The sequence below is a fragment of the Callospermophilus lateralis genome, chromosome 14 (assembly GCF_048772815.1).
Source record: "Callospermophilus lateralis isolate mCalLat2 chromosome 14, mCalLat2.hap1, whole genome shotgun sequence".
NCBI lineage: Eukaryota > Metazoa > Chordata > Mammalia > Rodentia > Sciuridae > Callospermophilus > Callospermophilus lateralis.
The window spans coordinates 33,435,708-33,461,112 of NC_135318.1; the positions used below are offsets into that span (position 1 = coordinate 33,435,708).

General features: G+C 44.1%; 1 protein-coding gene across 4 annotated transcripts in view; it reads left to right on the forward strand.

Annotated features, from left to right (window-relative positions):
• Nucleotides 1–20,038, forward strand: part of Mta3 (metastasis associated 1 family member 3) — a 136,555-nt gene extending 116,517 nt beyond the window's left edge. For 2 of the 4 annotated variants that reach the window (XM_076832912.1, XM_076832913.1), the window contains exons 15-17: nucleotides 4,728–4,814; nucleotides 7,943–8,089; nucleotides 19,312–20,038. In XM_076832912.1, coding sequence (XP_076689027.1) covers nucleotides 4,728–4,814; nucleotides 7,943–8,089; nucleotides 19,312–19,337 — 260 coding nt within the window. In that variant the 3' untranslated portion in view covers nucleotides 19,338–20,038. Of the gene's footprint in view, nucleotides 1–4,727; nucleotides 4,815–7,942; nucleotides 8,090–18,179; nucleotides 18,254–19,311 lie in introns of all 4 variants that reach the window. The other 2 variants (XR_013088591.1, XR_013088592.1) reach the window with 2 other exon arrangements.
• The last annotated feature ends 5,367 nt before the right edge of the window (nucleotides 20,039–25,405 follow it).

The following is a 25,405-nucleotide window of genomic DNA, read 5'->3' on the forward strand; positions in this document are numbered from 1 at the left end:
AAAACCAATTTTTACAAATACATAAACATTTGTTTTAATAATATAATACACTTTCGTGTAGGAATATATAAGTTCATACCAAAGATTCTAGCATTAGTAAAATGCCTAAGTCAAGTCTACCATGCAGATAGTGCTTATTAAGGATGGATTAGGAGGCCAAGACCTAAAATAAAGTCCTTGACAGGGTTTGCACCCAAGCAGCACAAGTAGTAACACAATATCAAGTTTAGACATCCTGTCTCTTCCCCTTTCGATGCTCTTTCCCTCCGCTTTAAAAAAAAAAAAAAAAATGGTGTTTCTCCTTTGTTATTACCACTAAACCTTCCTTCAGGGTTACCAGGTGACTGTCCGTGATGCACAGTCTCTCAAACACCAGATGAGCACAGGATTATCACTCTTTGAGATTCAGGATCCTCACACTGACATTTAGTAGTAGGTGTGTCAATGAAACTAACATTGCTAGAAAAATAGGTCCTGATGATTTGCCAGTCACCTTGGCAGTTTGCATAGGTAATAAAGTGCTTCTGAATCAACACCAGCCTTTCATGGCAGCAATACTCCCCAGTGTCAAGTGATTTTTGGAGTCACTGAGAGCCATTTTTCTGTTTGAAGACAGGAATACAACTTTGGAAAGTATCCTAAGACCCCATTTCATGAAAAATTAATTAGATACAAGTTTTCCTAGAGATTTCTCAGCAGAAGTTACTATTAGCAGCTATATAGAGAGACTTTTCTTAAGTGTTAAGCTCTGGAACATCAGTAGAGAAGAGTTTTGGTTTACTTATTTTAGTACTTTACATTTTTTTAAAGGTACAAAAGTGGTTATAAATCTAATCACCTCTGTCATTCCTGATTGACTCTCTTTAGAGGTAACATTTATCATCATCTTGAGTATCCAGAGATATTCTATGCATCTGTAAGAATTCACATAGGTCTATTCTTTGTTTCTCTATAGTTTTACTGTTCTGTGCCTTGCTTTCTTAATATATCATGAAGAGCTACTTCCTTTTTTTTTTTTTTTTGCCTGCTGCTTAATTATTTTGTCATACTTCAATTTAACCAATTCCCTGTTAAAAAATCATATTCCCAATTTTTTCTGGTATGATGTTGGAATCAGTGTCCTTATACAGATATGATTTCACATTGATGATTAAAATGGGCATGTGTTGAGACTGGGGTTGTAAGGCTGTAGCTTAGTGATAGAGCACAATGTTTAGCATGCTCTTGAGGCCTTGGGTTCAATCCCTGGCACCAAACAAACAAACAAAACATGTTTATAGTGTTTTATGAAGTAGAATCCTAAATGAAAATCTGGATCATGGAACATGCACTTTTTAATTTTGATAGTTGTGACCCAAGTGCCCTCAGAAAACCTTCAGTTTACATCCCATCTGGACAATGCCTATTTCTCTAGAATCTTGCCAGCAATGTTGTCCATCTTCAAAGCCTTAACTAATTGGTGGGTAAAGCATAACTGACATTAGATTACATTTTTCATTTTAAATGAGATAGAAATCATTATATATATTTGAAATCTTGTGTTTTCTGTCAGCTGTTTTTATTCTGGTCTTTTTCTGTTAGAAGCCTTCCAGACTTTTGGAAATTTTGTATCTAACAGCTCTTGGTCTGTGATATGTGACGTAAATACTTCCCTCATTTTTGTCTTTGGCCTTTTTAATGTTGTATTTGCCAGCCAGTCATGATGGTGCCCACCTGTAATCCCAGCAAGGCCAGCCTCAGCAACTTAAGGAGGCCCTGTCTTAAAAAGTGGGGGGCGGGGGGGGGGAGCTGGGGATATAGCTCAGTGTTAGAATGCCCTGGTTCAAATCCCCAGAACCACATTCACACACACACACACTCACACACACACACACACACACACACACACACACACAAATGTATTTGCTAAATATTTTTTAAATATAGTTTATAAAAAACATTTATAGTACCTGTGTTGTGTCTTGTTAGAAATGCCTTTATAGTTCTATAAGCAAATCCTACTAATGATTTTCACAGAGATCTGGAAAGCTCATGCAGATGCTTTAGTGCATTTTAACTTAGTGTGTGGATTTTGCAGATTTTCTATCTCATTGTCCCCCCCCCCCCCATATTTCCAAATCATTGCATGAATCCACTGTAAGTTACAATAAAAGTGACTGTTCTTCCACATTTATCTCAAGGAAATATAGATCATCTTCTAGGAGGTTAAAGAGATACCCAATCAAGTAACTTGAGTAAAATATGGATGCTCTCCCTGTCTGGGCAGATTTTGATTCCCTCAGGATTTTTTATTTGCTTGTTTTGGTACCTGGGATTGAATTCAAGGCACTGTACCACTGAACTATATCCCCACCCTTTTTATGGAAATTTTGAGACAGGATCTTTTGAAGTTGCTTAGGGCATCACTAAATTGCTGGCCTTGAACTTGCATCCTCTTGTGTCAGCCTTTGGAGTTGCTGGGATTGCAGGCATGCACCACCATACCTGGCTCCTCAGGGTTCTTTGGGCATTTCTCTGGTTGCTTTCTTTGTGCACTTTTAATGCTTCTCTGATTAAATAGAGATAAGTGAGGAACTTGGGAGCAAGGACTGACTACCAAGTGGCACCAAATTTGGCCTCATCTTTGCAGACCAGGATTCTACCAGTGTGGATCAGATACCATTAGGTTTCTTTCCTGAGGGAGGTTCCTCACTATTAAATAGACTAGGTCATGTTAGCACCTTCTAGTTTCTGGGTAACTGAGACTGATAATTCTCTCCACCAACTACTTTCTTTAAAATATAGTGAAGATTAATGAAATATGGATCCTTCTAAAGAGCTTTGGTCTCTATAAGAGTGATGCCCTGTAATATACATTTTTACTTGGAACATTACATAATCAGTCCTACTAATTAAATAAAAAGGTAGAAGCTAATCAGTGTAGTACAAAATGAAATATCTTTGGTATTGTGTTGATGACCCCTTCAGTGGCTTTGTTGATTCTTGCCAAGGTAATATCCATCAGTGACCATCAACTGCAGCCATGTGGCAGTTTTCCTTTTGGGTCTTACAGACTGGAATAAAGAGCAAAGTTAATATTAGTTAATACAGTGATTGCCTTTGTCCAAGATATTGAACAAATAAGATAATTCACTCAAGCTTTATTTTATTAATAGAGAAGAAAGAATATTTTCACCTTTTCCCTTTCCCAAATAAAATTTTATGTGAGCCAATTGATATTAAGAATTGTGTAGTATTATGGCTCTGTGATTTGACAGTGTTTGATCCTTATAGAGTTTGAGTCGTTTCCTGATTTTTAAGTAGATTACACCTCTAAAATATACTTATATTTCTGCTGATGTCTCTGTTATTATTCAACAACAGGTTCTTAGCGCATTGATTTATGTTTTTCCCAAAGGGAATCAACTGTGTAGGAGGAAAGGAAATTGGATCATTTATAGTTGTCTGTGGGTGCCTAATAATTAGCCAGTGCTTGGGGGCACAAGTTAGTTTCCTGGTGCTTAAGGCCCTCTGTAGTATGTGCTTTGTCTATTTTAATGTTTTTTTTTTTTTCCAAATGTTATTTTCCCACCTTCTGTTTAACAGTTTTCAGAAGATTTTTCTTGGTGAAGAGAGGTTAGAGCTCATGACAAAGTTCATTTTCATTTTAAATTATTTGAGATTTCAGATTGAATTGTACATTTGTGTACCCTGTGGGTGTCAAAGAAAACTTCTGTATGTATGCCCAGAAAAGTGGTCTCATTTTGCAAAAGGAAAAATTCTCCAGTAGAATCAGAAAGTCTGTAGGACAATTCTGTTAAATATGTGAAGGTGGGGAAAAGGCATGAACATAAAACAACACTGGCCAAAGCTACTCCAGCTTTATGATGACATCTGTGAGTTTAAAAAAGTCTCAGTACACATTTCATTTTGTTCCTCAAAACTCTGTATCATCCCTTTGACATGGTGCAGCTGTGTTCCACATCTACTCTTCCATCTAATGACAGCTAATTAAAACTGCAGTGTTTGTGTTGTAAGCTTTATTTTTCTGGGTCTAAAATATCTTATGACATGGTTCAAGAAGAGTAGATGGAATCTTTTATGAGCTAATATCCACCCTCACAGTAGCTTACTGTTCTGACTATTGGATGAAAACTCTGCATACAGGTAACATTTTAGATCTCAGCACAAATGACATCATACTAGGACACGAGGGATAGAGAACCAGTGATAAAGCCAAATGGTTTGTCGTTTCCGTCGCCAGGCTTTCATCTTATGTCGTTTTGTCACATTAGGTTAAGACTCCTTTGTTGGGACCCACTCCATCTATGTCCAAGGGTGAGGAGTGCTTTTGTCAGTTGTCCTTGACCTAAGCCTGGTTGATTCTATGTAGGCCTGGTTCCGTCTTGTCCGATGGGGATTTCATTACTATAATTCAGAAATGCCATGGCTACAATGAAAGCATATTTCCATTGCTTTTTAGGTGTGTGTGTGCGCACATGTGTAAGGTGTGTATTAACTGCACTTACATGAGGCTTTAAAGTGAGTGTTCTCCACATAAATCCTTGATTTAGTATTGGGATACAGAACTAGGAATGGTTTTTTCTCAAATCCGGAAGGAAATTATACAGGAATCGGATGGGTATTTTGCTCTGTTTTCCACTTGCACTTTTTATTTCTGCAGTGTGTGTGGTGTAGGTAGAGAAATCTGCCTCATTGGTTGTCTCCATGTTTCTTTCTTTCCTCAGATGCAGACAGACATGCCGAACTATCTGGAAGTCCACTGAAAAGCAAAAGCACTAGGAAACCTTTGGCATGTATCATCGGGTATTTAGGTGGGTATTTTCTGGCAGGAAAAACTCAAAAAACAATTTCTATATGTTAAGGATATTCGGCCATTCTCAATGTGTACCTAAACTCAACCCAAACCTTTCAAATAGGTGAAATTGGATACCTTCATATGTTTAGGTAAGTTTGGTTTAGAATCTTCGATTTGTATTACCAACCCACACATACCTGGATATGTTTATTTTTTCAAAAAGAATCATTAAATATATAAGTGCATGGAGAGAAAAATTTAAAAAATTATTCAGTTATTACTTAGAGGATGAAGACTATCTCTAATTCTTAGACTATCTCTAATCTTTTAAATAGAATTGATTTGTGTACTTTCCTTTTATTAAAAAAATGAAATTGATTTTTAACCTATATTAGAAAAAAATATATTTAAGGGTTAAATGTATAGCTGATTGATAGAGTCTTACCCAGCATGTGTGAAGCCCTGCGTTTAATCTCTAGCACCACCCCCCAAAAAATTAGTTTTTCAGTTTATTTATGGGGACCTGGGATATAGCTGAGTGGTAGAGTACTTGCCTAGCAGGTGAGAGGGCCTGGCATTGATCCCCAGCATGCATAAATAAGTTTTGAAGTGTCAATTAAGATTAATTTGAAAGGGAAACGTTTTTATTGCTTTCTGATTTTTATCGTGCCATTTAACTCAGAAATCTCCAAAGATTATGATCCATTTACATGTTGAAATACACAAGAATACTTTTTTTCCCTTTAATTTTTAAATTTTTTAAATGTTATTCTAATTTGTTTTACGTGACAGCACAAGAATGCTTTTTAAAAATAACTATGCAAAAGCCCTTTTTTTGCAAAGCTTTAAGAGAAATATCTTCTAAAATAATAATTTCACATATAGCAAGAATGGCATGTTTTGTGTTTCTAATATTTCTTTTTCATTTTCTCAGTAAAAGCGAAATGTATATACTCAGAGTTGCATTGAACTTTATTGCTCTGTCCAGTCTTACAGTTAAGAAATGTTCAGATTTCAGATATCCAGTCTTTTAAAAATCAAAGTATAACCTTGAACTTGGTATGTTACCCGGTTCTCATCAGAGTGTCCTTAAACTCAGAAGTTCACAGTTCCACTTTTGATGTTATTCCACCACCTTATTTCTTGTTTTATATCTCAAGGGCTAGGAAATTGCTTTGATATTTCCCCAGAATATCATAATGGTTATTACAGGCATGGCCTGCGTAATGGTGACAGTACCTTGAAGGCTGCCATCTGTGTCTCTTTGCAGGACTGACTCCTGGATGCCCCTTCCCACCTTGTAAGGAGAAAGTTTCTGATTGTTCAAACAGTGGCCACCAGAATGTAACATTGCATAGTAGTCAGTTTTTCCAAGGGAAATGGTGTGTTTCTCCTGCGGGCATACTGGCTTCTGTTCCTATCAGATGAGCCCCAAACCCTTCTGTCCTTACTTACTGAATCACAACCCTACATGACATCTTACTGCATATTTTCTATGTTCCAGACTCCGTATTTTATAATTTGGGAAACAGCAAGAAGAATAAGATCTTTCCCTTAAAAATTTTAGTCTAGAAGGGAAAGGTCACAATAAAAACAACAGAACAAAGAATTAGAAGCTATTAGGAAATTATAGGTTTTCATATGCATTACATTCTTGAAGGGTCATCTTTTCTTTTTCTTTCTTTCTTTGTCTGTGTTTGGGGGGTGGGGAGTACTGGGAATCCAGCCTAGGGTTGAGCCAGTCAAGTGTTCTACCACTAAGCTATATCCCCAGCCCTTCTTATTTTTTATTTTGAGATAGGGTCTTGCTAAGTTGCCCAGTCTGGCTTTGAACTTGCAATCCTCCTGTCAAGCCTCTGGAGTAGCTGGGGTTATAGATGTGTGCCACTGTGCCCGGCTAGGAGCATTAGGGCAGTGTACTTGAGGAAGTAGTCAGTCATAGCCTTGAAAGATGTAGTATTTGAATAGTTGGAAAGAAAAATAGGAAAAGGTATTATATTTCCTCATGAGGCCAAGAGAACCAGATAGATAAAGGCTTCAGTGGGTCCGAGGACTTGGAAAATTGAGGGAAGCAGATCGTCTGGTCTGGATGGAGCATGGTGTAAAGAGGTTATAGTGAAGAATGAGGGTGGCAAACTTTCAATGCTATGTTGGGGGGAAAAAATCATTGTTTTTTTCATAGTACTTAAATCATTTCTAAATTTGACAAGCGTAGGATTTTGACTAGACCAAGATCTAACAATCCAAATGGCTCTTGCTAAATTTCATTAAATAAGGCTGTCTTGGCCCTCCCCTTGTGTGGGAGGTGAGAAGATGGGTGCTTCTCACATAGTTGGCTTGCTGGGTGATAAACCTGAGACTCAGTAAACAGGTTTGGCTTTGGAGGAAGGTACTGGTATTAGTAATAGACTGAGGTCCTTTAATCTAATTCCTACAGTATTGCAATTTTCTGTCCATTTACAAAAAGTAAAAGTGATTTCGGGCTGTGTGGCTCCCAGTGGATTTCACTTAAACATGCATGTGCTGCATGTTTGTTAGAGGTTTGTGATCTGTTCTTGGTCAAAGGGTTTCATCTTATTTTTGACTATTGTATTTGGACTTTGGTTTTAAATTTCATCCATTATCAAAATGTTCTGTGCTGGAAGTGATTGACCCTAGTCCTGTACTCCAGTTGCACAGTCAGAAGAATAATCCTGTTTTTCAGAAGGCTTACACACCACAGGGCCTGCATGTTCCTGGTTTGACAGAGCACAGGTGTTTTTTGTTTTGTTTTTGTTTTTTTTTCCCCGTGAGGCTACTTCTGCAGATAATTTTTGATTTTGAATACTTTCAAAAGTCAAGTGCTTTATTCCCACAGTAAATCTCATGTTGCAGGTGACCTTCTGAAGTGGCTTTTTTGTTTGTTTGTATTCACAACCTGAGGCGCAGAGCTCCAGCCAGCAGGGGAAGAAGCGGCTTACTTGATAAGCAAAGCCATGGCAACATCACTGGAAGCTGATTCCTTATGCAGGTCCACGGCTGGCTCATGAGGAGCCGACTCTCAGCTCATTAAGAAATGACATGTGTGCCCATTAGCCAGCCTAAGTGTACACAGAGATTTTTAATACCATGTTCTGAGTTGAGAAACCTTTTCTCTCCTGTCAGAGATCCATCCTGCAAAGAAACCTAATGTTATTCGTTCCACACCAAGCCTGCAAACCCCAACTACCAAGCGGATGCTAACTACCCCGAATCACACGTCTCTAAGCATTCTGGGGAAAAGAAACTACAGTCATCACAATGGCCTGGACGGTATGTAAGCCCTGGAACTCCAGGGGCTGTTCTGATGGACTGGGACCCCTCTCCCATGGCCCACCTGGGTATGTCTTCTATCAAGTCCCAGAATGTATCACAAATAGATTCTACTCCATGGTAGATCCAAATGTATGTGGTAGGAGATTAAGGGCAAAGACTGCCATGTGCTACTGTGCAGACAGTATGCCAGGTGAATTTCTCCATTTCCTCAGCAGGTACCTTTTGCTCACATCTGTTAGGAGCCTTGTTTGGAGAAGAAGTCTGTATTTAGCAGGTTACTTCTGCTGGGTAATAATGTTCTTGCTGTGATGCACACTTACTGTTCACTTTAAGTTTTTGTGAGCAGAAGGGATTATTTTGCCTTATGTTTGAGACAGCAGTGCTCTCTGGGGGTTCTTCAATATTCTGTGGATCATTTTGAATTTGGCATTCGTTTTCTACTTCTTTCACCTTATAATTTTTTTAATTGCTCAAGAGTGCTACAAGTCATGAAAGAAATTGCCTGGATGATGTCCTAAATACAGAAATAATAATTTGTTTGCAATGGAAAAACCAAGAAATACCATCTCTTATTCAAAGTACTTCTCTTAGGTTTGGCCATATAATGACTCTTCAAGCATAATTGAATTATCTTAACATTTGGACTATCAACATAACCAATAAATCATCCAGGCAGTATATATTGTTCATCTCAATAGTCCTGGAGTTTGAAGCTGTCTTTTTTATTGAAGCGTTGACATTTATTTGTGAATAAAACTCTCCATTGGCTTATGGAACTCTAAATTCCTTCTATGACAGTAAATTACTTATAACAAGGCCCTAGAGCAAGAAGATGGAATGAAACTAATAATTTCTCATAGTTACTTTTCTTTAGTATGACTTTTGATGGTCATAATCATGTCAAAATGAGTAAAAAATTGAGGGTGAAGAGTTTAATTTGCACTTAAAAGATATCAATGTGTTGTAGATATGTAGCATTTGGCCACACAACAGTCTTGCAGGAGCATTTCATACTAATGAGAACATTGGCCATCTTTGCCTGATATGCCTGGTGTCTAGACAGAGGAAAAAAATATGTCAAAATGTGGAGATTGGATTTCTTTCCAGCTTTTCCTTGCCCATGGCTTAGGGCCTTTGGATTCAGGCTTAAATAGAATCTGGAATATTCCTTTTCCATCTATTAGCCACCCTAGTCTATCTAGGTATATTGTCCTGCTGCAGAAAGCATAAAGTGTGGTGAAGAAAAAAAAATATAAAAATCATATGTACATATTTTCCCTTCTATAGTAAAAAGACTTGTTGTGTCTGCTGTTGGCGTGATAGCTTTCTAGTGTCTTCCTCTGCTCACCCCATGGCCATTCTGGACCCTAGTCCCAGGCTTGTGTTGCATTTCTGTTTCCCTTTCAGCATTGGAGCTCAGTATCTGGTGCCCAGTATCACAGGTACCTGTCTCCTTGGAATTTCTTTAAAATGCCGTCTTGTGGGTTCCCTCTCTAGGACCATCTGTCCCATTTCCCTGTGAATGAATGCTGCTGCAAGGTCGTTGCTTCTTTGCTCTGAACAGGGAGGATAGATAGAGCACCCATGAATTTCTGGTATTATATTGACTGAGACCTCCCCCTAATTGGGGCAAGATACCTTTCTCATTGGCTGAAGACCCATTTTCTTCAAGACCCATTTTGCTCTGCTGTCACAGTATGGAGAGGAAGGCTGATGACAACGTGCCCTGCACTGTGCTAACTTTCTTACATGCATTATCTCATTTGACTCACACAACAAGAAGTTCTGGAAGGTCAAGGAATTTGTTTTGCATACCATTATTCTGTGCCTAGTGCAGTGTCTGGCACTTAGTAGGTGCTCAACATATATTAATTGTACAAAGGAAAGTGATTAAGGAAAATGAGACCTAGAGAGGTGAATTAAAATTTCTAGAGTTAATGGGTACTACTCAGATGGTCTGGAGTTCTCACGTAAGTATGACTGATTTCAGAATCAACTCTATTTATTACTGCTATAGATGAAGTAGTGATTCTCAAGGATGCCATTTTATGTTCTGTCAATCAGAGAAGAAGAAACTGCACAAGTTATTTTAATAACCAATTTAATACAAGAAATCAATATGGAAGTTATTGGAGGACAAAACAGAGAACATGACAGGGCATAGGAAACAGCACCATTCTTAGGCTTGAGAACAGCAATGGAAGTGGAGGTTTTTACAGCTTAGAAGCTCATGGAGAGCCCTGGGCACCCATGAATTTTTGGTACCCAAGCCCTGAGAAGAAGGCACTGGGCCACCACTAGTGCGGGTGTCTCTCAGAAGTGTCATGAGGCTGGTTCAAGCACACGCTGCACACACTGCCATTGCTACTTTGGGGTGTGGTTGAGAGGAACAAGAAGGAGCAGGCCCCTCCCTCCTCCTCTGGACTTGCAGGCTGTCTCTAGCACAACCAGGAACCATGTGAATAGGAAGAAAAGATTTTTCAGAATTCTGGTCCCAACCTCAGGAAGCTGGTCAGAAGATGAGGTACAGAGCTGGGGAAATACACATTTTAGAACATGCCTGCATTTGTGTATTCCTCAAGAACCATTTCCTTAGGAAATGAGTCTGCCTCTTATTTCCTCAGGATGTAGGATTCTGTCTAACCTGAGTTTCCAGTATGAACTCAAAAGTACTGGGGTTGTGGCTCAGTGGTAGAGTACTTGCCTAGCATTTGTGAGGCACTGGATTCGATCCTCAGCATCACATAAAAATAAATAAAATAAAAATAAAGATCCATCAACAACTAATAAAAATATTTTAAAATAAATAAATAAATAAAGTTATTGTGTCCATCTACAACCTGAAAAAATAAAATTTGAAAAAAAAAGTACTAGAAAAATGTTTGGCTGGTAATGAGTTTTCACAGAATAATTAATACCAGTATCTACTGAAATAGTTTGCACTCATGCAAAAGCCTTGCCCTTTGTGATGGAATAATGAAATCAGTTAGCACCGATACTTAATTATCAGCATGTCAGACAGATGAGCATTCCAAACATGGTTCTGATAGAACTAATTTACCTGGAAATGAAACCTGCTTCTACTGAATTATTTGGTTGCTCAATTATGTTACTTCTTATTTCCTTCTCAGTGGCTTGTGCCTTCCCCTCTTCCTGCCTCAGCTTCCCAAGTCGATAGTATTACAGGTGTGCATCACTGTGCCAGGCTCAGATTCTTGATAATGGGAGCCTCTTGGTTTCTGCTAACAGAAAGATTTTTATTTATTTATTTATTTTTATGTACTGGGGATTGAGCCCAGGAGTGCTTTACCACTGAACTAGCTACATCCCCAGCTTTTTTTTTTTTTTTTTTTTTTTTTTTTTGAGACAAGGTCTCATTAAGTTGCTTAAGGTCTTGCTAATTTGCTGAGGTTGGCCTTAGCCTCTCATCACTGGGATTACAGGCATGGGCCACTACACCCAGCTGAAAGACAACTTCTTATTGCCTTTCTGGAAGTCACTTTTACCTGAACCTGGTAAAGGCCCTTCAAAGGCCCTGGTGTAGCCTGAATATGACCAGACTGATGTCATTCTCACATACCTTCTCAAGCCTACCCCTTACCAAGTTTCCTTTAAAAAAGGAGTCTAAAAACCCCCAAAACATCTCTCATTCTTGAGATGGCCTAGATTCTCCCTAAGAATTTGCTTTCTTAAGAAAGGAAAGTGCCTCTACTGATATGTGCTGAAATTCTTTTCCATCACATATGCCAAGGGCCCAACTTGTCCTGAGTCAAGTTCCCCTGTTCTCTAGGAACTACTCAGGATCCTCTTCCTGTGGCAAAAGTGACTGTGAGAAGAGAAGGCCGTCTAGTCTTCAGGGATAGAAAAACCATTAAGGGGAAATCTTTCCATGTCTGAGAGCCCAAAAGAGAGGGCAGCAGGGGAAAAGGAATTCATCTGTGCCGCAGGGGTGGGGCAGGCATCTGAGTATTTGGAGTCAGATGAGATTCATTGCCTTCTTCTTCTCTTCTTACTTCCTTCTCTTCTTACTTCTCTTCTTACTTCTTCTCTGATTACTTCCTGTGTGACCCTAGGTGAACCACTTGGTTTCTTTGTACCTGTTTTCTCTGTAAAGTGCAGGTCCTATTTGCCTTACAGAGTTGTTCTAATGATGAAAAAAATTTGTGTGGACTTTATATCACTTCAATATCTAAACACTTTATGAAACAGGTGTTAAAATCTGCTTTTCTAACAAAAGCATCAAAGTTCAGCAAGGTTAAGGGATTTGCCTTATCATCATACTGTTAACAAGTAGCAGCAGTTTGGAATTTAATCTCCAAATCTAGTGTTTTTTCCTCCAGATAAATAAGGACCCATATCTGTGTGTTGAGTGTGGGCATATGTACATGGAAGATGTTTATGTTTTCCCTGTGTAAGAGATGACTGTATATTTGCAAAGGTATTGAGAAATATAGAGGGTATTTTTCTTTGCTCAGACCATGAAGTGTAAGCTGCCATTGTTGAACAAAAGCCCTTTTCTCCCTTTCCTGCCTCTATAAAGCTCCTCTGCCTGTATCGTATCTCTTGTATTGTTCTTTTTTCTAGAAGTTGGGGCCTAAGAGCTATATTAATGTTGGGAAGAAGGGAAAAAAGAAATAAGAGAAAATTCACAGAATTCATCTAAAGGTGAAATGTGTTCAAGTCAGATTCTATGCTGAGAAATATAGTCTCTGACTCATAGTAGATGTTCATTGAGTGTTCAAATTCTGTCTCTACTTAAAAGATTAGCTGCTACTAAAGTTTTATTTGGGAATTTCTAAGGTATCAGAATTTTGTAGTCATATGGATTACATATAAATAAAATGTCAGTACCTTCCTCATAAATCATAATTATTTTTTCCTTGCCTGAAGGTATGGTTCTCAAAAAATGACTCGTGTGGCTAGGTTTAGGGGTACACACCTGTAATCTCAGCTACTAGGGAGGCTGAGACAGGAGAATTAATTGAGCCCAGGAGTTCAAGGCCAGCTTGGGTAACCTAGTGATACAATCAAAAAACAAAAACAAAACAAAAGCTCATGGATTTACTTGAAGGTAAATTGGGGAGGGGGTTGTTCCAGTGTGTATTTGCACATTTTAGGGGTCTAATACCTATAAAGAGAAATTGCTCTTGATTAAATAATTCTGAGGAGCATTAAAGATAGGAAATTAGGTTTATAAGAGGAGTTGCTTTGCTGCCTCTGGGCTCCTACAGCAGAGGGATGGAGCATCATGATCTTGAGGCAGCAGAATATTTCTCAGAGTGAAAGCTGAATCAGAAAAAAATCCAGAGAACAGACAGTGAGACAGGATGACCATCTTGTCCTCTCCTGACCCCCTAAGGGGCTGCCCTTGGCTCCACCCAGTGTCAGCTGCTTGGGATTTTGCTAGGTCTGTGGCACTTCCATCCCCCTGCACAGGGACCAGGTAATTGCACGCTGTCCCAGTCTTTAGAAATTGGGGACCTAGAGGAAGACTGACTTCTGCTTAAGGAGTGGTAGAGACCACATGAGCATCAGCCGGAGCTATCTCAACCTTTGTCCAGGATGACTTGGCTCTTGTCCCAGGGGTAGTGAATCAAGACTCAGCCTGTCAGGGAAACCAAAGCAACAGGCTCCAAAGAGGTGAGTTTTCAGTGGGACAGAGTCAGAAAAAGGTGATGAATTGTATAATAAAACCCTTCGTATTCTACCCTCCTCTGCTTATTTCCCCTGGGACTGTGAGTACACTGTAGATTTTTCTTATTTATCTTTTGTACTAAGTAAGATCATTTCTCTAACTCTCCCATGAAGAGGGTGTCTTCTGCGGATGCCTCTGTAAGGACAATATTATGATCTAGGGTGGGAAAATTGTCCTTTTGATGACTTGTTTCTGAAATCAGTGATTCAACAATCCAACTGTTGGCATCCCAACCCTGGGAAATGGTGATGGCGAGGGCCATTGTACAGTGAGCGAGCTGCGGGAATGCATCTGCTGTCTTCACAATCCCAATAAAAATAGACTGCCAAGGACAGCTGATGGCACTCCCAGGCATGCCTGGGCCCAGGCTGCCTTCTGTCAACAATTTCATGCCATTTCAAAAGATTGCAGTATTTTCAAATGTTCTCAAACATTGTTTACGAAGAATATCAAGTGTCCCTAGATTCGCCTCCGGTCTCCTTGTCTCAAGTAGTCTCATAGCCTGGTTACATATATTCTTAGAGTCGTTGAGGTTTTAAAAAAATTATTTTGTAAAGGGCCATTATGGCTCTAGGATTTATTAAGTTGAAGCACTGTAGCAGAGAATTTCAGGTATCCAGAGGGTTACAGGACATTCGAAGCAGTGTCTGGGCACTGTGGATGCTCTCTCAGCCTGTGAGCCACAGGTACAGTCGTAAAGGAAGGCAGACCCAAGTGCATGATTAGTCAGCAACTTGGTTTTCTGGAAGGATGCCAGATTGTCTACTCGCCGGACCATTCCTGGGTTTCTGATATTACAGTTTTTCCCAGAGAGCACTTGTGTCTTATCCCTGAGGGAATACTATTGTGCAAGTACCCAAGAGGTCTGAACTTGAGTCCTTCTCAGCAATATGGAGGTCCTATAAAAGTAATAAAAGTCCATGGTAGTTCCTCAAGTGCAGCTGTGAGGGCCAGCACTGGCCACCTCAATAAGAGTTGCTGATTACTTCAAGGGGCCATTATGGAGAGCCTTTTAAACTGGCCTGCCGGTGTGTTCACCCATCTCACTGAAACAGAGGATGTCTCTGAAGGGAGAGTGAACCTCTGCCTGGAGAGCGTGGTCTCGATCTTTAGGGGGAAGCTCCAGATGTTCAGAAAAGAAACAGGAGAGGGAGAGGATCGGGTCCCTGAGAAAAAGGTTTGACTCAGCCATCAAAGGCAGGCCCCTGTGTCTGAGAAAGCCATTGAGATAGCAGCGTGGGATCCTCTCTCTCTTTTTCTTTTTCCGTGCTGGAGATTGAACCCAGGGCCTCCCACGTGCTCCCACATGACTCTCCATGCCCAGTGAAGTAAAGACCAACCCCAGGAGCCATTCCTTGTAGGCAGCCTCCAGACAGTCTCCTGGGTTCCAGCAAAGAAATGGGGGAAAGCCTCCAGAATCTGCAGAGCCTCCAGGGCAATGAAGATGGGGTGTGTTTGTCACAGTCTAGTTGATTTGAAAACCCCCACTGGGCTCATTTTAAGCTTCTCAGCCCTCCTCATTATTATTTTCTTTCCCTGTTTCCTGTTTTCCCTTCCAAATGACTGAGCATTCTTTAAGCTCAGAAAACATCTGAGTTATAATTTATGCATTTTATTAGCAACTATTTACATATAAATGAGTATGAAAAGTGATTAATGTAAACAGGAGGTGCAAACCAAAAGATTAACTTGGTTCCGATGGAGGTTGAAAAGGAGATAACTTGAGAAGACCATTCCTATGCTCTAATGCAGCTTTCCTGGGAGTCCCTCCTGGGGAGTGGGTGAACAGGAGACAGTGGGGAAAAATAGAGCCCCCCGACACTGAGGGCATTTGGGGGGACACTCCACAGAAAAAAATGTGCAGAATATTGGGATATTGGACTTCCTGGACTGGCCCTCTACTGCCTTCTTTTTTCTTTGCAGTTTTCATATTGGTGTCTTTTTACTCTGCTCTCTGGGAGACTTTTTCAGCTTCGTTTTTCCAACCAGAATTTTGTTTCTCCCATAGTCTATTGGGTTTTGCTTGGGGAGCGGGTGTGTGTCCACTCTAACTTGGTAGAACTTCAACTCCAAACTCCGCCCTCCTAGGGCTCCACACACTGGGGTCACTGCTGGGCTCTTGGAGCCTTGGGCTGATGATTCCCAGGGCTCCTCCGTCTCTCTCTATCTCTAGGTAGTTCAGAAATCAGCCAGTAATTTGAGGGGAACTGGCCTCCCCTTGTCTGTTTTCTTTCCTTTCCAAGATCTCCTCCCTCAATTTCCAGCCACCAGCACTGGTGACCTTGACCTCTCCCTCACTCCTCAGCCTGAGCTGTGGAAGTGCTCTAGTGGAAGCCGGTTCAGAGTAGTTCTCACCTACCTCATTTTGTTCTGGGGTCACAGCCTTTCCGATTTTTGTCTTGTTTTGGCTGCTCTCCCATACTTCCAAATCGTTGGTTTCATATTTTGTCCAGAGTTTGTTGGCTGTAGGGTTAGCCGTGTATAAATCAGCCTACCATCATGGAAAGCAGAACTCCTCGGTTCTTCTATGAGCTTTGTTTGTTTGTTTTAGTTGTAGATGGACACAGTACCCTTATTTTATTTATGTATGTGGTGCTGAGGACTGAACCCAGTGCCTCATTCGTACCAGGCAAGCACTCTACTACTCTTTTCTGAACATCTAGAGTTTCCCCCTAAAGCAGTTTATATAACCTACAGTAAGTTCAGTAAAGCCCTCCTTCTGTGAGCCCCTTGGTTCTCTCATTTGAATAAAATAAAATAAGCTACTGCTTATGTTTCGTGGGTACTAATTTGAGGATATTGGTAATGGTTTTTGTTCTTCTTAGGTTTTCCTCTCCATGTATAGTCCAGTTTGCCTTCTTCCTGGCTCTTTTCTCAGAGGGTGTAGTTGGTCTGTGTTCCGGGAGCTCGGTAGGAAGAGCGCTGCAGGTGCATCATTTAGTGCGTTCACTTGATCTCTCTGCCTCAGGTGGGCTTCGTGCCTTGCCTCGTGCCTGAGACCCTTAGTTTTGTCCTCTTCAGAGCATAAACATTCACACTGGAAGGAGGTCGACAGTGGCCCAGGGGTTAGAAGTCAGAAGAGCTCTGGGGCTGTTCCAGCCTCCCTCCCCCACTTCCAGAGCCCTTTGACGACTCTGGGGACAAACTCTGCTCTTGCCTTTCCATGCTCCAAGCCTCAAGTCTGGCTTTCTGGGCGCGGTCTGGGTCTTCTGCTTCCAGCCTCCGCAGTCCCAATGGCAGTTTCCTCTACTTCTTAAAGGGAAGGAAGCCACCTCAGAAGCTCGTGGCTAGAAGCCTTATGAGAGGTTGCTCTCTGTGCACGGACTGATTAGAATGCAGAAGCTCCAAGCCCCTGGTTTCAAGTCCTTTAAGTAGCCAAAGCAACAGAGAACATTTTCCAAAAAACAAAATAACTGCTTATTATGAGTCAGGATTAATACATACAAAAGTGGGAAATGTAAATGAATGCATTTGAGAATAAGCAAAAAGGGAAATGATTTAGGCTACATCTGAGTCTAGGAAGGAAACCTGAGACTCATTAGACCTTTTCCTGGGGCCCTCTGCCAATGCTGCCATGCGGGGACTTCTGTATCTGGGGACTGCAGGTGGCTTTTGTTTCTTGCTTCAAGGAAATGAAGTGGGCTGGGGGAACTCTGAGCAGGGCATGGCGACGTGGTCACCGTGCAAAGGCAGGAGGGAAGCACTCTAGCTGGGATGCAGAGAGATGGCACATCTCGACTTAAAACCGTGGCCAGTGTGGAGAAGGCGGGTGTTGAGCTTGGCTGCCAGACTCTGAGCTACTTAGGGGGAGAGGGTTGCTTTTGAAACTGAAGCAGGTAAGCTTAGCACAAATTTACCATGGTGGATCAGAAACTTGGGAATTCATTACAAATGACTCTTCTGGCACGTGGTTTACATTCTTTAGGGCTTTAGACAAATGGGTGACAGAGTCCTCCCCGCCACCTCCTCCGTCTTTTCTGCAGAAAAGGGCTGGGGGCAGGGCAAACTTCTGAGAGATACTGACGTGCATAGCCTTCAACTTAGACACTGAAAGGGGCAGCGAGTTCTTACTGGGCTGTTATCAGAATACTGGGCTGGAGGGATGATGTACTGTTTGGTATAGCAGGAAAGACTTGACTGAATTAAGAAGATCTGTATTCAGATCCTGACCCCTGGCCTTACTCACCCTGTGTGACCCTGAACAAGTTCCTAACCTTTCTAATCCTCCCAAGGTTCTGGTGAAGGTTAAATAAAGCAGTTATATAACCTACAGTAAGTTCAGTAAAGCAAATGTTTATTGATCCCTAAACTGAATTTATCTGATTCCTTAATATATTTTTACTGAGCCCATATCAAATGCCAGGCTGTGTACATGTGCCTTCCCTATTCTAGAAAGGCTCATGAAGTGAAGGCACAGCTCCACTCCATCCTGCAACCCTTCCTCAGCGTGGTACAAGGCTGTGAAGGTGAGCATCCCTGGGACCTTTCCTGGCTGCAGAGTGCATGATGGGAGAGATGTTGTCTGAGCAAAAACCCCCTCCCTCCCAGCCACTTTCCCAGTGACCAAGGACAAGGTCTCACTGCTGCTGGGTCACATGAGCTGGTGATGACCCAGCTCACAGGCTAGGTCTGCTGCTCATATATGCATCTCTTTGCAAAGCCCTAGATGCTGAGCTTGGAGAAAGGAGAGTTGAAAGTTTGGGGAGAAGTAGAGGGGCATAGGAACAGGTTCTGACCCTGTGACACTGCTGGGGTCCGAACTTCACTCCCCTCTACAAAGAATGTGTCCACAGGGGATGTGGCTCAGTGGTAGAGTGCTTCCCTGGTGTGTACAGAGCCCTGGGCTACATCTACACACACACACACACACACACACACACACACACACAGGGTGGTCATCACCAGGGAGTGCCCACGTCATGATGATTAATTATGATTACTGAAGATGAGATTGTGCCTCCTCCCTGCCAGCTGTGCTCCCTGTTCTTTTGTCTCAGTCAGGGAATTCCCCAAGGTCTGTTGATAGGCATGGAAGGGACTGCTGAGCTGGGCCACCCGGCTGCGTTCATTCTGTCTGCACATCCAAAACCCGCTTTCCAGATGCTTTACCACATCGGATATCTTCTTAACTTACTAAACTTCCCCTCTGGTTCAGTCTTTTTTGAGGGGAGGTATTGGGGATTGAACTCGGAGCACTCAATCACTGAGCCACATCCCCAGCCCTGTTTTGCATTTTATTTAGAGACAGGTTCCCACTGAGTTGCTTAGCGCCTCACCATTGCTGAGGCTGCCTTTGAACTTGCAATCTTCCTGTCTCAGCCTCCCAAGCCACTGGGACTACAGGTGTGTGCCGCCATGGACGGCCTGTCCAGTCTTAAACTACATTGTGAGCATTTATTTGAGTTGGTGCTGGGCTCCCTTCCCTGAAGGATGTCATGGTGGGAGGGCTGATTCCATGATCCCTCTTGTCTTGCTTCTCCCATGGGTACTTGCTCAACCTTGACCTATTTCTTCCCTTTTCCAGAACTCACTTGTTGTGTGTCAGACTGAGCGATCCCTGTTCCACCCTACAATCCAAGACTCGCTACTGTCCTGCTGATGTTCACAGCTGTGCCTGGGAAGGAGGCAGCTGGAGACCCCACGGAGACCCGGTGGGGAGGGAAGAAAACTGTAGGAGTGCAGGTTCCAAATCTGCACCTCCACCTGTGAACCAAGCAGCGCCTGGCTTCCTTCTCAGAGACTTCTTGCCCCAGCAGACCTGCCTGAGAACCGAGGAGGGGGAGGAGCCACTCCTCCTCCCTTATTGGCACCACACTCCCCAGGAATGGTGGCCTCGGGCAATGGAGGCTCCTGAGAGCTTGGAGCCCTGCTGCCCTGCATGTGTCTGTCCTGCTCTGTTTTATGCTGTATAGTTATGCACAGGAGGGATGTGGCAGCTTTCTGAGTGCATTTTTCTTAAGAAATGTGCTGGTGTTTACGCAGCTCATGGTATTTCCCCACCCTCGCTGTTCTTGTCACTTGGCATTTTCTCAATAGGCTGCTTTTTTTTTTTTTTTTTAACTGGGGAAATGTTAGTCTTGACCCCCGCATCCCGGACTCCATCCCACTCCCAGCCCCTGCTGCACAGTGATCCGAAGATGAGGCAAGCCCGGGGCTCGGCTGGGCATCTGTTTCATTGCTTCGGGGAGGCTGGTGTTCTCTCTGGTTCTGTGTTCCCCTGGAGTCTCCATCAAGAGCAAGCGTTAAACATGCCAAGTGTGTGCATCACTGTGACAAGCCATTTGCTTATTGCCCTGTTCCCTTACTGCTGAATCAGCTGACAAGCTGAAGCCAGGTGGGTCCACAGCGGGTCCTCAATCACCCAGGTTTGAGGCAGACAAAGGAAAGTGGGGTGAAGACTGTTTGCAGGTATGAGTCTGTAGGTGGCTGCATGGCCCCCACCCCTCTGGCCAGTGTTTCTGTAGGCATATGTGCCTCAGCCCCAGGAGACCTGCCTGATTTACTGGTTTGGGCTCCACCTGCCTTCCCTGGGCACAGCCCTTGGTGGCATTCCAGCTGGCCACTCTGCCACCTGTGCACACAGCTGCGGGCATTGGAAGCACTCAGTGCCATTAGCTTCTTGAGCAGCCCGAGCCCAGCGCTCTCCTACCCTCCATCAGCAGGGTCGGGCCTCAGGGCTCAGTTGCAAGGGGCAGGTGGATGGCTGTGAGGTGCCCCAAACAGGTTGTCACAAGACAGAGTGGCAACAATTGACCTGACCTCCAGGAAGAGTGAGGTGTCACAGAAATGAGGATGATATTGGAAGTCTGTCCTCTGAGGCTGGCTTGGCTCTGAGGAGAACAAGGTGTGCGATGGCTGAGGAGATGCTCAATCTCCATCTGCCCGTCCCTGCCCAACTGGGCATCCATCTTGGCTTCTCTGAGGAGTTGCTTCTCATTGTAGGTGTCTGAGCCGGTGACCAGCCATGTTCCCACCACTGATGACCCTTGGGCAGTCCTGGGCTTAGGGGCCCCTGTGGGAGAGGGGCCTGTGTCACAGGGCTCCATGAGACAGGTGGTACAGATAGCAGGCATTTCCCCAGGGTTCCCACAGAGAGGTCCCTTCAGCAGAGACTCTGGGGGAAGAGGCAGTGGGCCTCTGGGGTTTCTTCTCTAAAGAAAAAGAAAACACACAAAACTATCTGTGCCCCTGGCCTGGTTTGACTGTAACGTGTGGATACAGGGGACAGGGGTGCTCACCCCTCACTTCCCGCACCTAACCCGCATCACGTGGACCACTGGTCGCAAACAATTGACTGTGATTGGCTGAATCCATTGCTTTGGGTCTCAGGTAAGGCAGAACATCATGGTCAAAGGATACAGAGGAAGACTGCTCTATTCATGACAGCCAGGAAGTAGAGAGAGTTCTGCTCACCAGGGACAAAATATAGACCCCAAAGGCACCCCCCAGTGACTGACTTCCTCCAGCCACTCTTTGCCTGCCTATAGTCACCACCCAGTACAGTAGTCCTTTCAAATTATCAATCCACCTAGTGGATTAATCCACTGATGACCTTATAGATCACATGATCGCATCGCCTTTGAACATTCCTGCATTCCTTCACACATGAGCTTTCACACTTCACAGCCAAACCATAACAAGCCCTTCTTAGCACCACGGCGTTGCCATCCTGTGTGGTTACGCCTGCCACCGTTGTTCAGGACTGTGTAAGTGGACGTGCCAACACTATCGGCACAGCCCAGACATCCGTGGTGCTGCTTCCTGGGCGAAGGCATGAACTCAGCAGGCAGCGCCCCCCTAGTCGCTGCACCACCTCTGATGTCCTAACTGTGGGGAAGAGAGGACTGCAGGCTGTTGCTGGGACCTCTCACTGTTCTGCCTAGTCCACAGCCCAGTTTCTGTCACTCAGGGCCCATCTGGGAAAGCAGAAACCACACCCCGTATTTCAAACATAGGGACTTATTTCATATTTGTCACAGAAAAAAAAAAAAAAACCCACAGAAAAAAGACCAGACGTGAATCGGGGAACAAGGAACCACCTGGAAATAACAGCAGGAAGCGCCCACACCCTGAGTCCTTCAGGACAGCCAGGAAGCAGAGAGAGTTCTGCTCACCAGGGACAAAATATAGACCCCAAAGGCACATGTGGGGTCTATATTTTGACAGTCTCTGTCAGAAAGGCTCCCTATGGAGAGAAGGGGAGAAGGAGCTTAACTGCTCCCTTCTCGCCCTCCATATTTCTGCGGTGCCTCATGTTAACTAATCCCAGCCAGAAGCCAGCTTCCCTGGGAGCCGGGGACAGCAACCCGCAGGGTCAGCCCCCAGCGTGTGGTAGGGCAGAGCAGCTGGAGGACAGGCCAGGAGCAGGCCTGAGGCTAGCGGCCTGGGTTTATGCCCTGCCTGCTCGTCCCGTGTCCCATCCCGGTGTTCATGCTGCTGTCCTGGGCCCTGGTGAAGGAGACAGAGCTGCCCCCTTGGGTCTTTGTGGATTCTTTATCCTCCACCTGGAGGAACAGTGCTTTGGGGAGGGAGGGAGCCTTCATTCTTCGCAGTTGTTCCTGGTTTCCTTTGGGGGGATTTACTCATTTAGCAGCCCACCTCCCCACTCCCCTCAGGAAAGCCATGTCCCAGTTTTCTTTGCGCCCTCCTGTTCCTCTCCCCTGCGTCTCTGGTTCTCCAGTCCAGAGACCCCTAACCCAGGGCATGCTTCCGTGCTCGTAAGTGCTTCCCCAGGATAATTCATTCCAGCGTAATGCCAGTGTGGACCGTCTGTCTAAGGAGATGCCATCTACTAATCAGTTTGTATCGTGTTTCCAATAAATTTCTGGAAATAATGCCTGGCTTTGTGCTCTCCTTGGCTGGGATGGTGGCTCAGCTCTGAGGCTCTGGGCACACACACCCCAGGCCTCCATGTCAGGAGGTCCTTGTCTCAGGTAATGAGGCCAGGCCAGTTTGATTGTGTCCCCAGCCACACCAGACTTCCCAGGAGCCTTTCTCTACTGAGGGACTGTGTTTTCTCATGTCACATCCTGACCCTGCACCCCCTAGGTCTTGGGGTAGAAAGAACAGCAGGCAGACCTTTCCCTAGTAACCACCCCAAGGAGTCACAGTTGTACCAGTTCTGGGTACCCGTGCCAGGGAGCTTGGAATGGCACATTGAGGGGGCTTCTGTGGCTCAGCACAGGGCTTCCCTGTCCCACTGCCCTCTTTTAGTTTCTCTGTCAAGGTTACCACAGAGAAAGATGAGGTGACCCCTGTGTGTGACCCTTATTTGCTGGGTTTTATGAGAGATGAAAGACAAAAAGCAGGCACTGAGTTTCTTCCAAGGGTTTCCATGGAGAAGTAGGACGTGTCCAGGTTCTTGGAGAGAGGAAAAGTTGAGATTAAGGCCGTGTTGGTAGTGTGCAGGAATTCTGGGATGGAGGGGTCAGTACCGCTGGATGATGGTCAGGGGAGATTTTGTGGAAGCAGAGAGAACCCTCAGGGAAGAACACAGGCCCCTCCCTAGTGGAATCCCTCAGGTGCTGCGCGGTTCTGGTGCATCTACCCCAACTTGTACTGCCTCCCTCCTGGGAGGTCATGCCTCTGCCTCTCCAAGAGGGCCACCCCTAATTCCAGGCCAGGGCTGCATTTTAATGCTCAGGCTTCCTGGGGAGCTGCTTCTCCTCTCCTGGATGAGTTGCCCTTGCTCTGAAGTGGTCCTGAGCTGCGGAGGTTCACGCAGAAACCCTGACAACTCCCCTAGAGCTGTGGCTGCTCAACTCTCCAGGCCTCTTTTGGCTTCTTGGTTTTCCAGTGCTGGGGATGGGACCCAGGGCCTAGCACATGCTAGGCAAGTGCTCTACTACTAGGTTACACCCCGGTCCATTTGCATTTTGTTCTGTTTGGTACTGGGATTTGAACCCAGGGATGCTCTATCCCTGAGCTATACCCAGCCCTTTTTATTTTTTGAGACTGGTCCTTGGTAAGTTGCCCAGGCTGACCTGCAACTTGGGATCCTCCTGCCTCAGCCTCCCAAGTTGCCGGGATTGCAGGTGTGCACCACTGTGCCCTGCTGACTCCTTGCTTAGTGACCCTTTTACAGGTTCTTTGGGATATTGTTTTCTTATTCCCAGAATGAGCCACTTTAGTCCAGTGTCATCTTTAAGCCCTCTTCCCACAAAGCCAAGCCTCCTAATAATCCTATCAGCTTTCTTCCCCAAGACTCTGAAATAGTACCATTCTCCTCACCAGAGGAGGTGTCCTGCTACCTCTCATAATCAGACCCTCCTGCTATCCATAGGTTGAATCCACACACCCACTCCCTGCAATAGCGTATCCTGACCCAGACCAGACTGGTACTTACTAGCAGTGTAGCATTGGGCAAGTCCTCAACCTCTCTGGGTCTCAATGTTTTCATCTGTAATATGGATAATAATAATGTCTACCTCATAGGACTAAAGAAATTGGGATGTGTAAGGTGCTTAGAAGAGGGCCTGGCACTCATAGTATGAATTGCTTTATCATCTCATTCTCATCGTTCCTTTCTTCTCCTGCCACTATATTGAATCTCTCCATTCAGTCCAGGAAACAACAGAAATGTCAACCACCAAAACCTCTGTCCTCTACTTAGCTTAACCTCAGCTCCCTTATTGGAAAATTTGTCAAAAGAGGAAGGAGTTGTCTCCATGACTTCAAATCTCATGAATTCCTCAATTCCTTAAAGTGCTCTGTGGCTCCCCTTCTGCTCCTCCTGCGGCTGCTCCATTAAGTCACTAATGACCATCTGATTGTCAAGTCCAGTGCTCTTCTTAGAGGGTGACATCTTAGCCATCCTCTCTGAGCCTCTTGAGCCCTGGAAGCCGTGGTTGCACATTACTTTCCAGTCTTCGTGCACTAACACCTCTATTCTCAGAGCTACACCAACATTCCGAGATGACACAGATTTTTTTCAGGAAAACAATTTTGGACATAGTAGCAGTCACCTCTGTATCCCTTTCATTGTCTCCCTTCACTTTTTTATCACCCCAATACTTTCAGTGCATGCATACGACTCCATGACCAACATACAACAATAGGGAACCCTGGGTGTGCTACAGGGTCTTGCTAATTTGCCCAGGCTGGCCTTGAACTTGCAATTCTCTTGCCTCACGCTCCTGAGTAGCTGGGATTGCAGGAGTGTACCATCCAGCCCTGCTGCACTTTTTTTTCTTTCTTGTTTTTTTTTTTTTTTTTTTTTGGTATGGGGGTCTGGGGACTTGTCCCTTAAACAGAACAACCTCAGTCCTTGAATCCCCTTGTCAACCCTCCCCCACCCAGCATTCACTGAAGAAAGGAATTAGCTTTGACCATAGTACAGTTCCTGTCTCCTGTGTCCAGTCCTGTGTGCAGGTGAAACCCCAGGCTCCTGAAAACCCAAGACAACAGGAGGCTATGATTCCAGTTTCCAGGGCCTGACAGCTTCTGCCCTGTGCCTTGTGCTGCCACGTTGGACTAGGCCTCCGGTTCCCAGGTATGGTGGCAACCACTCTCCCACAGATCCTCCAGTTCTCACCGCTGCCCTACGCTCCAGTCTGGGCAAGGCTGAGGGTAGACGGGCTGCAACCACAAAAGGGGCATGGTGGAGAGACCAGCCTGAG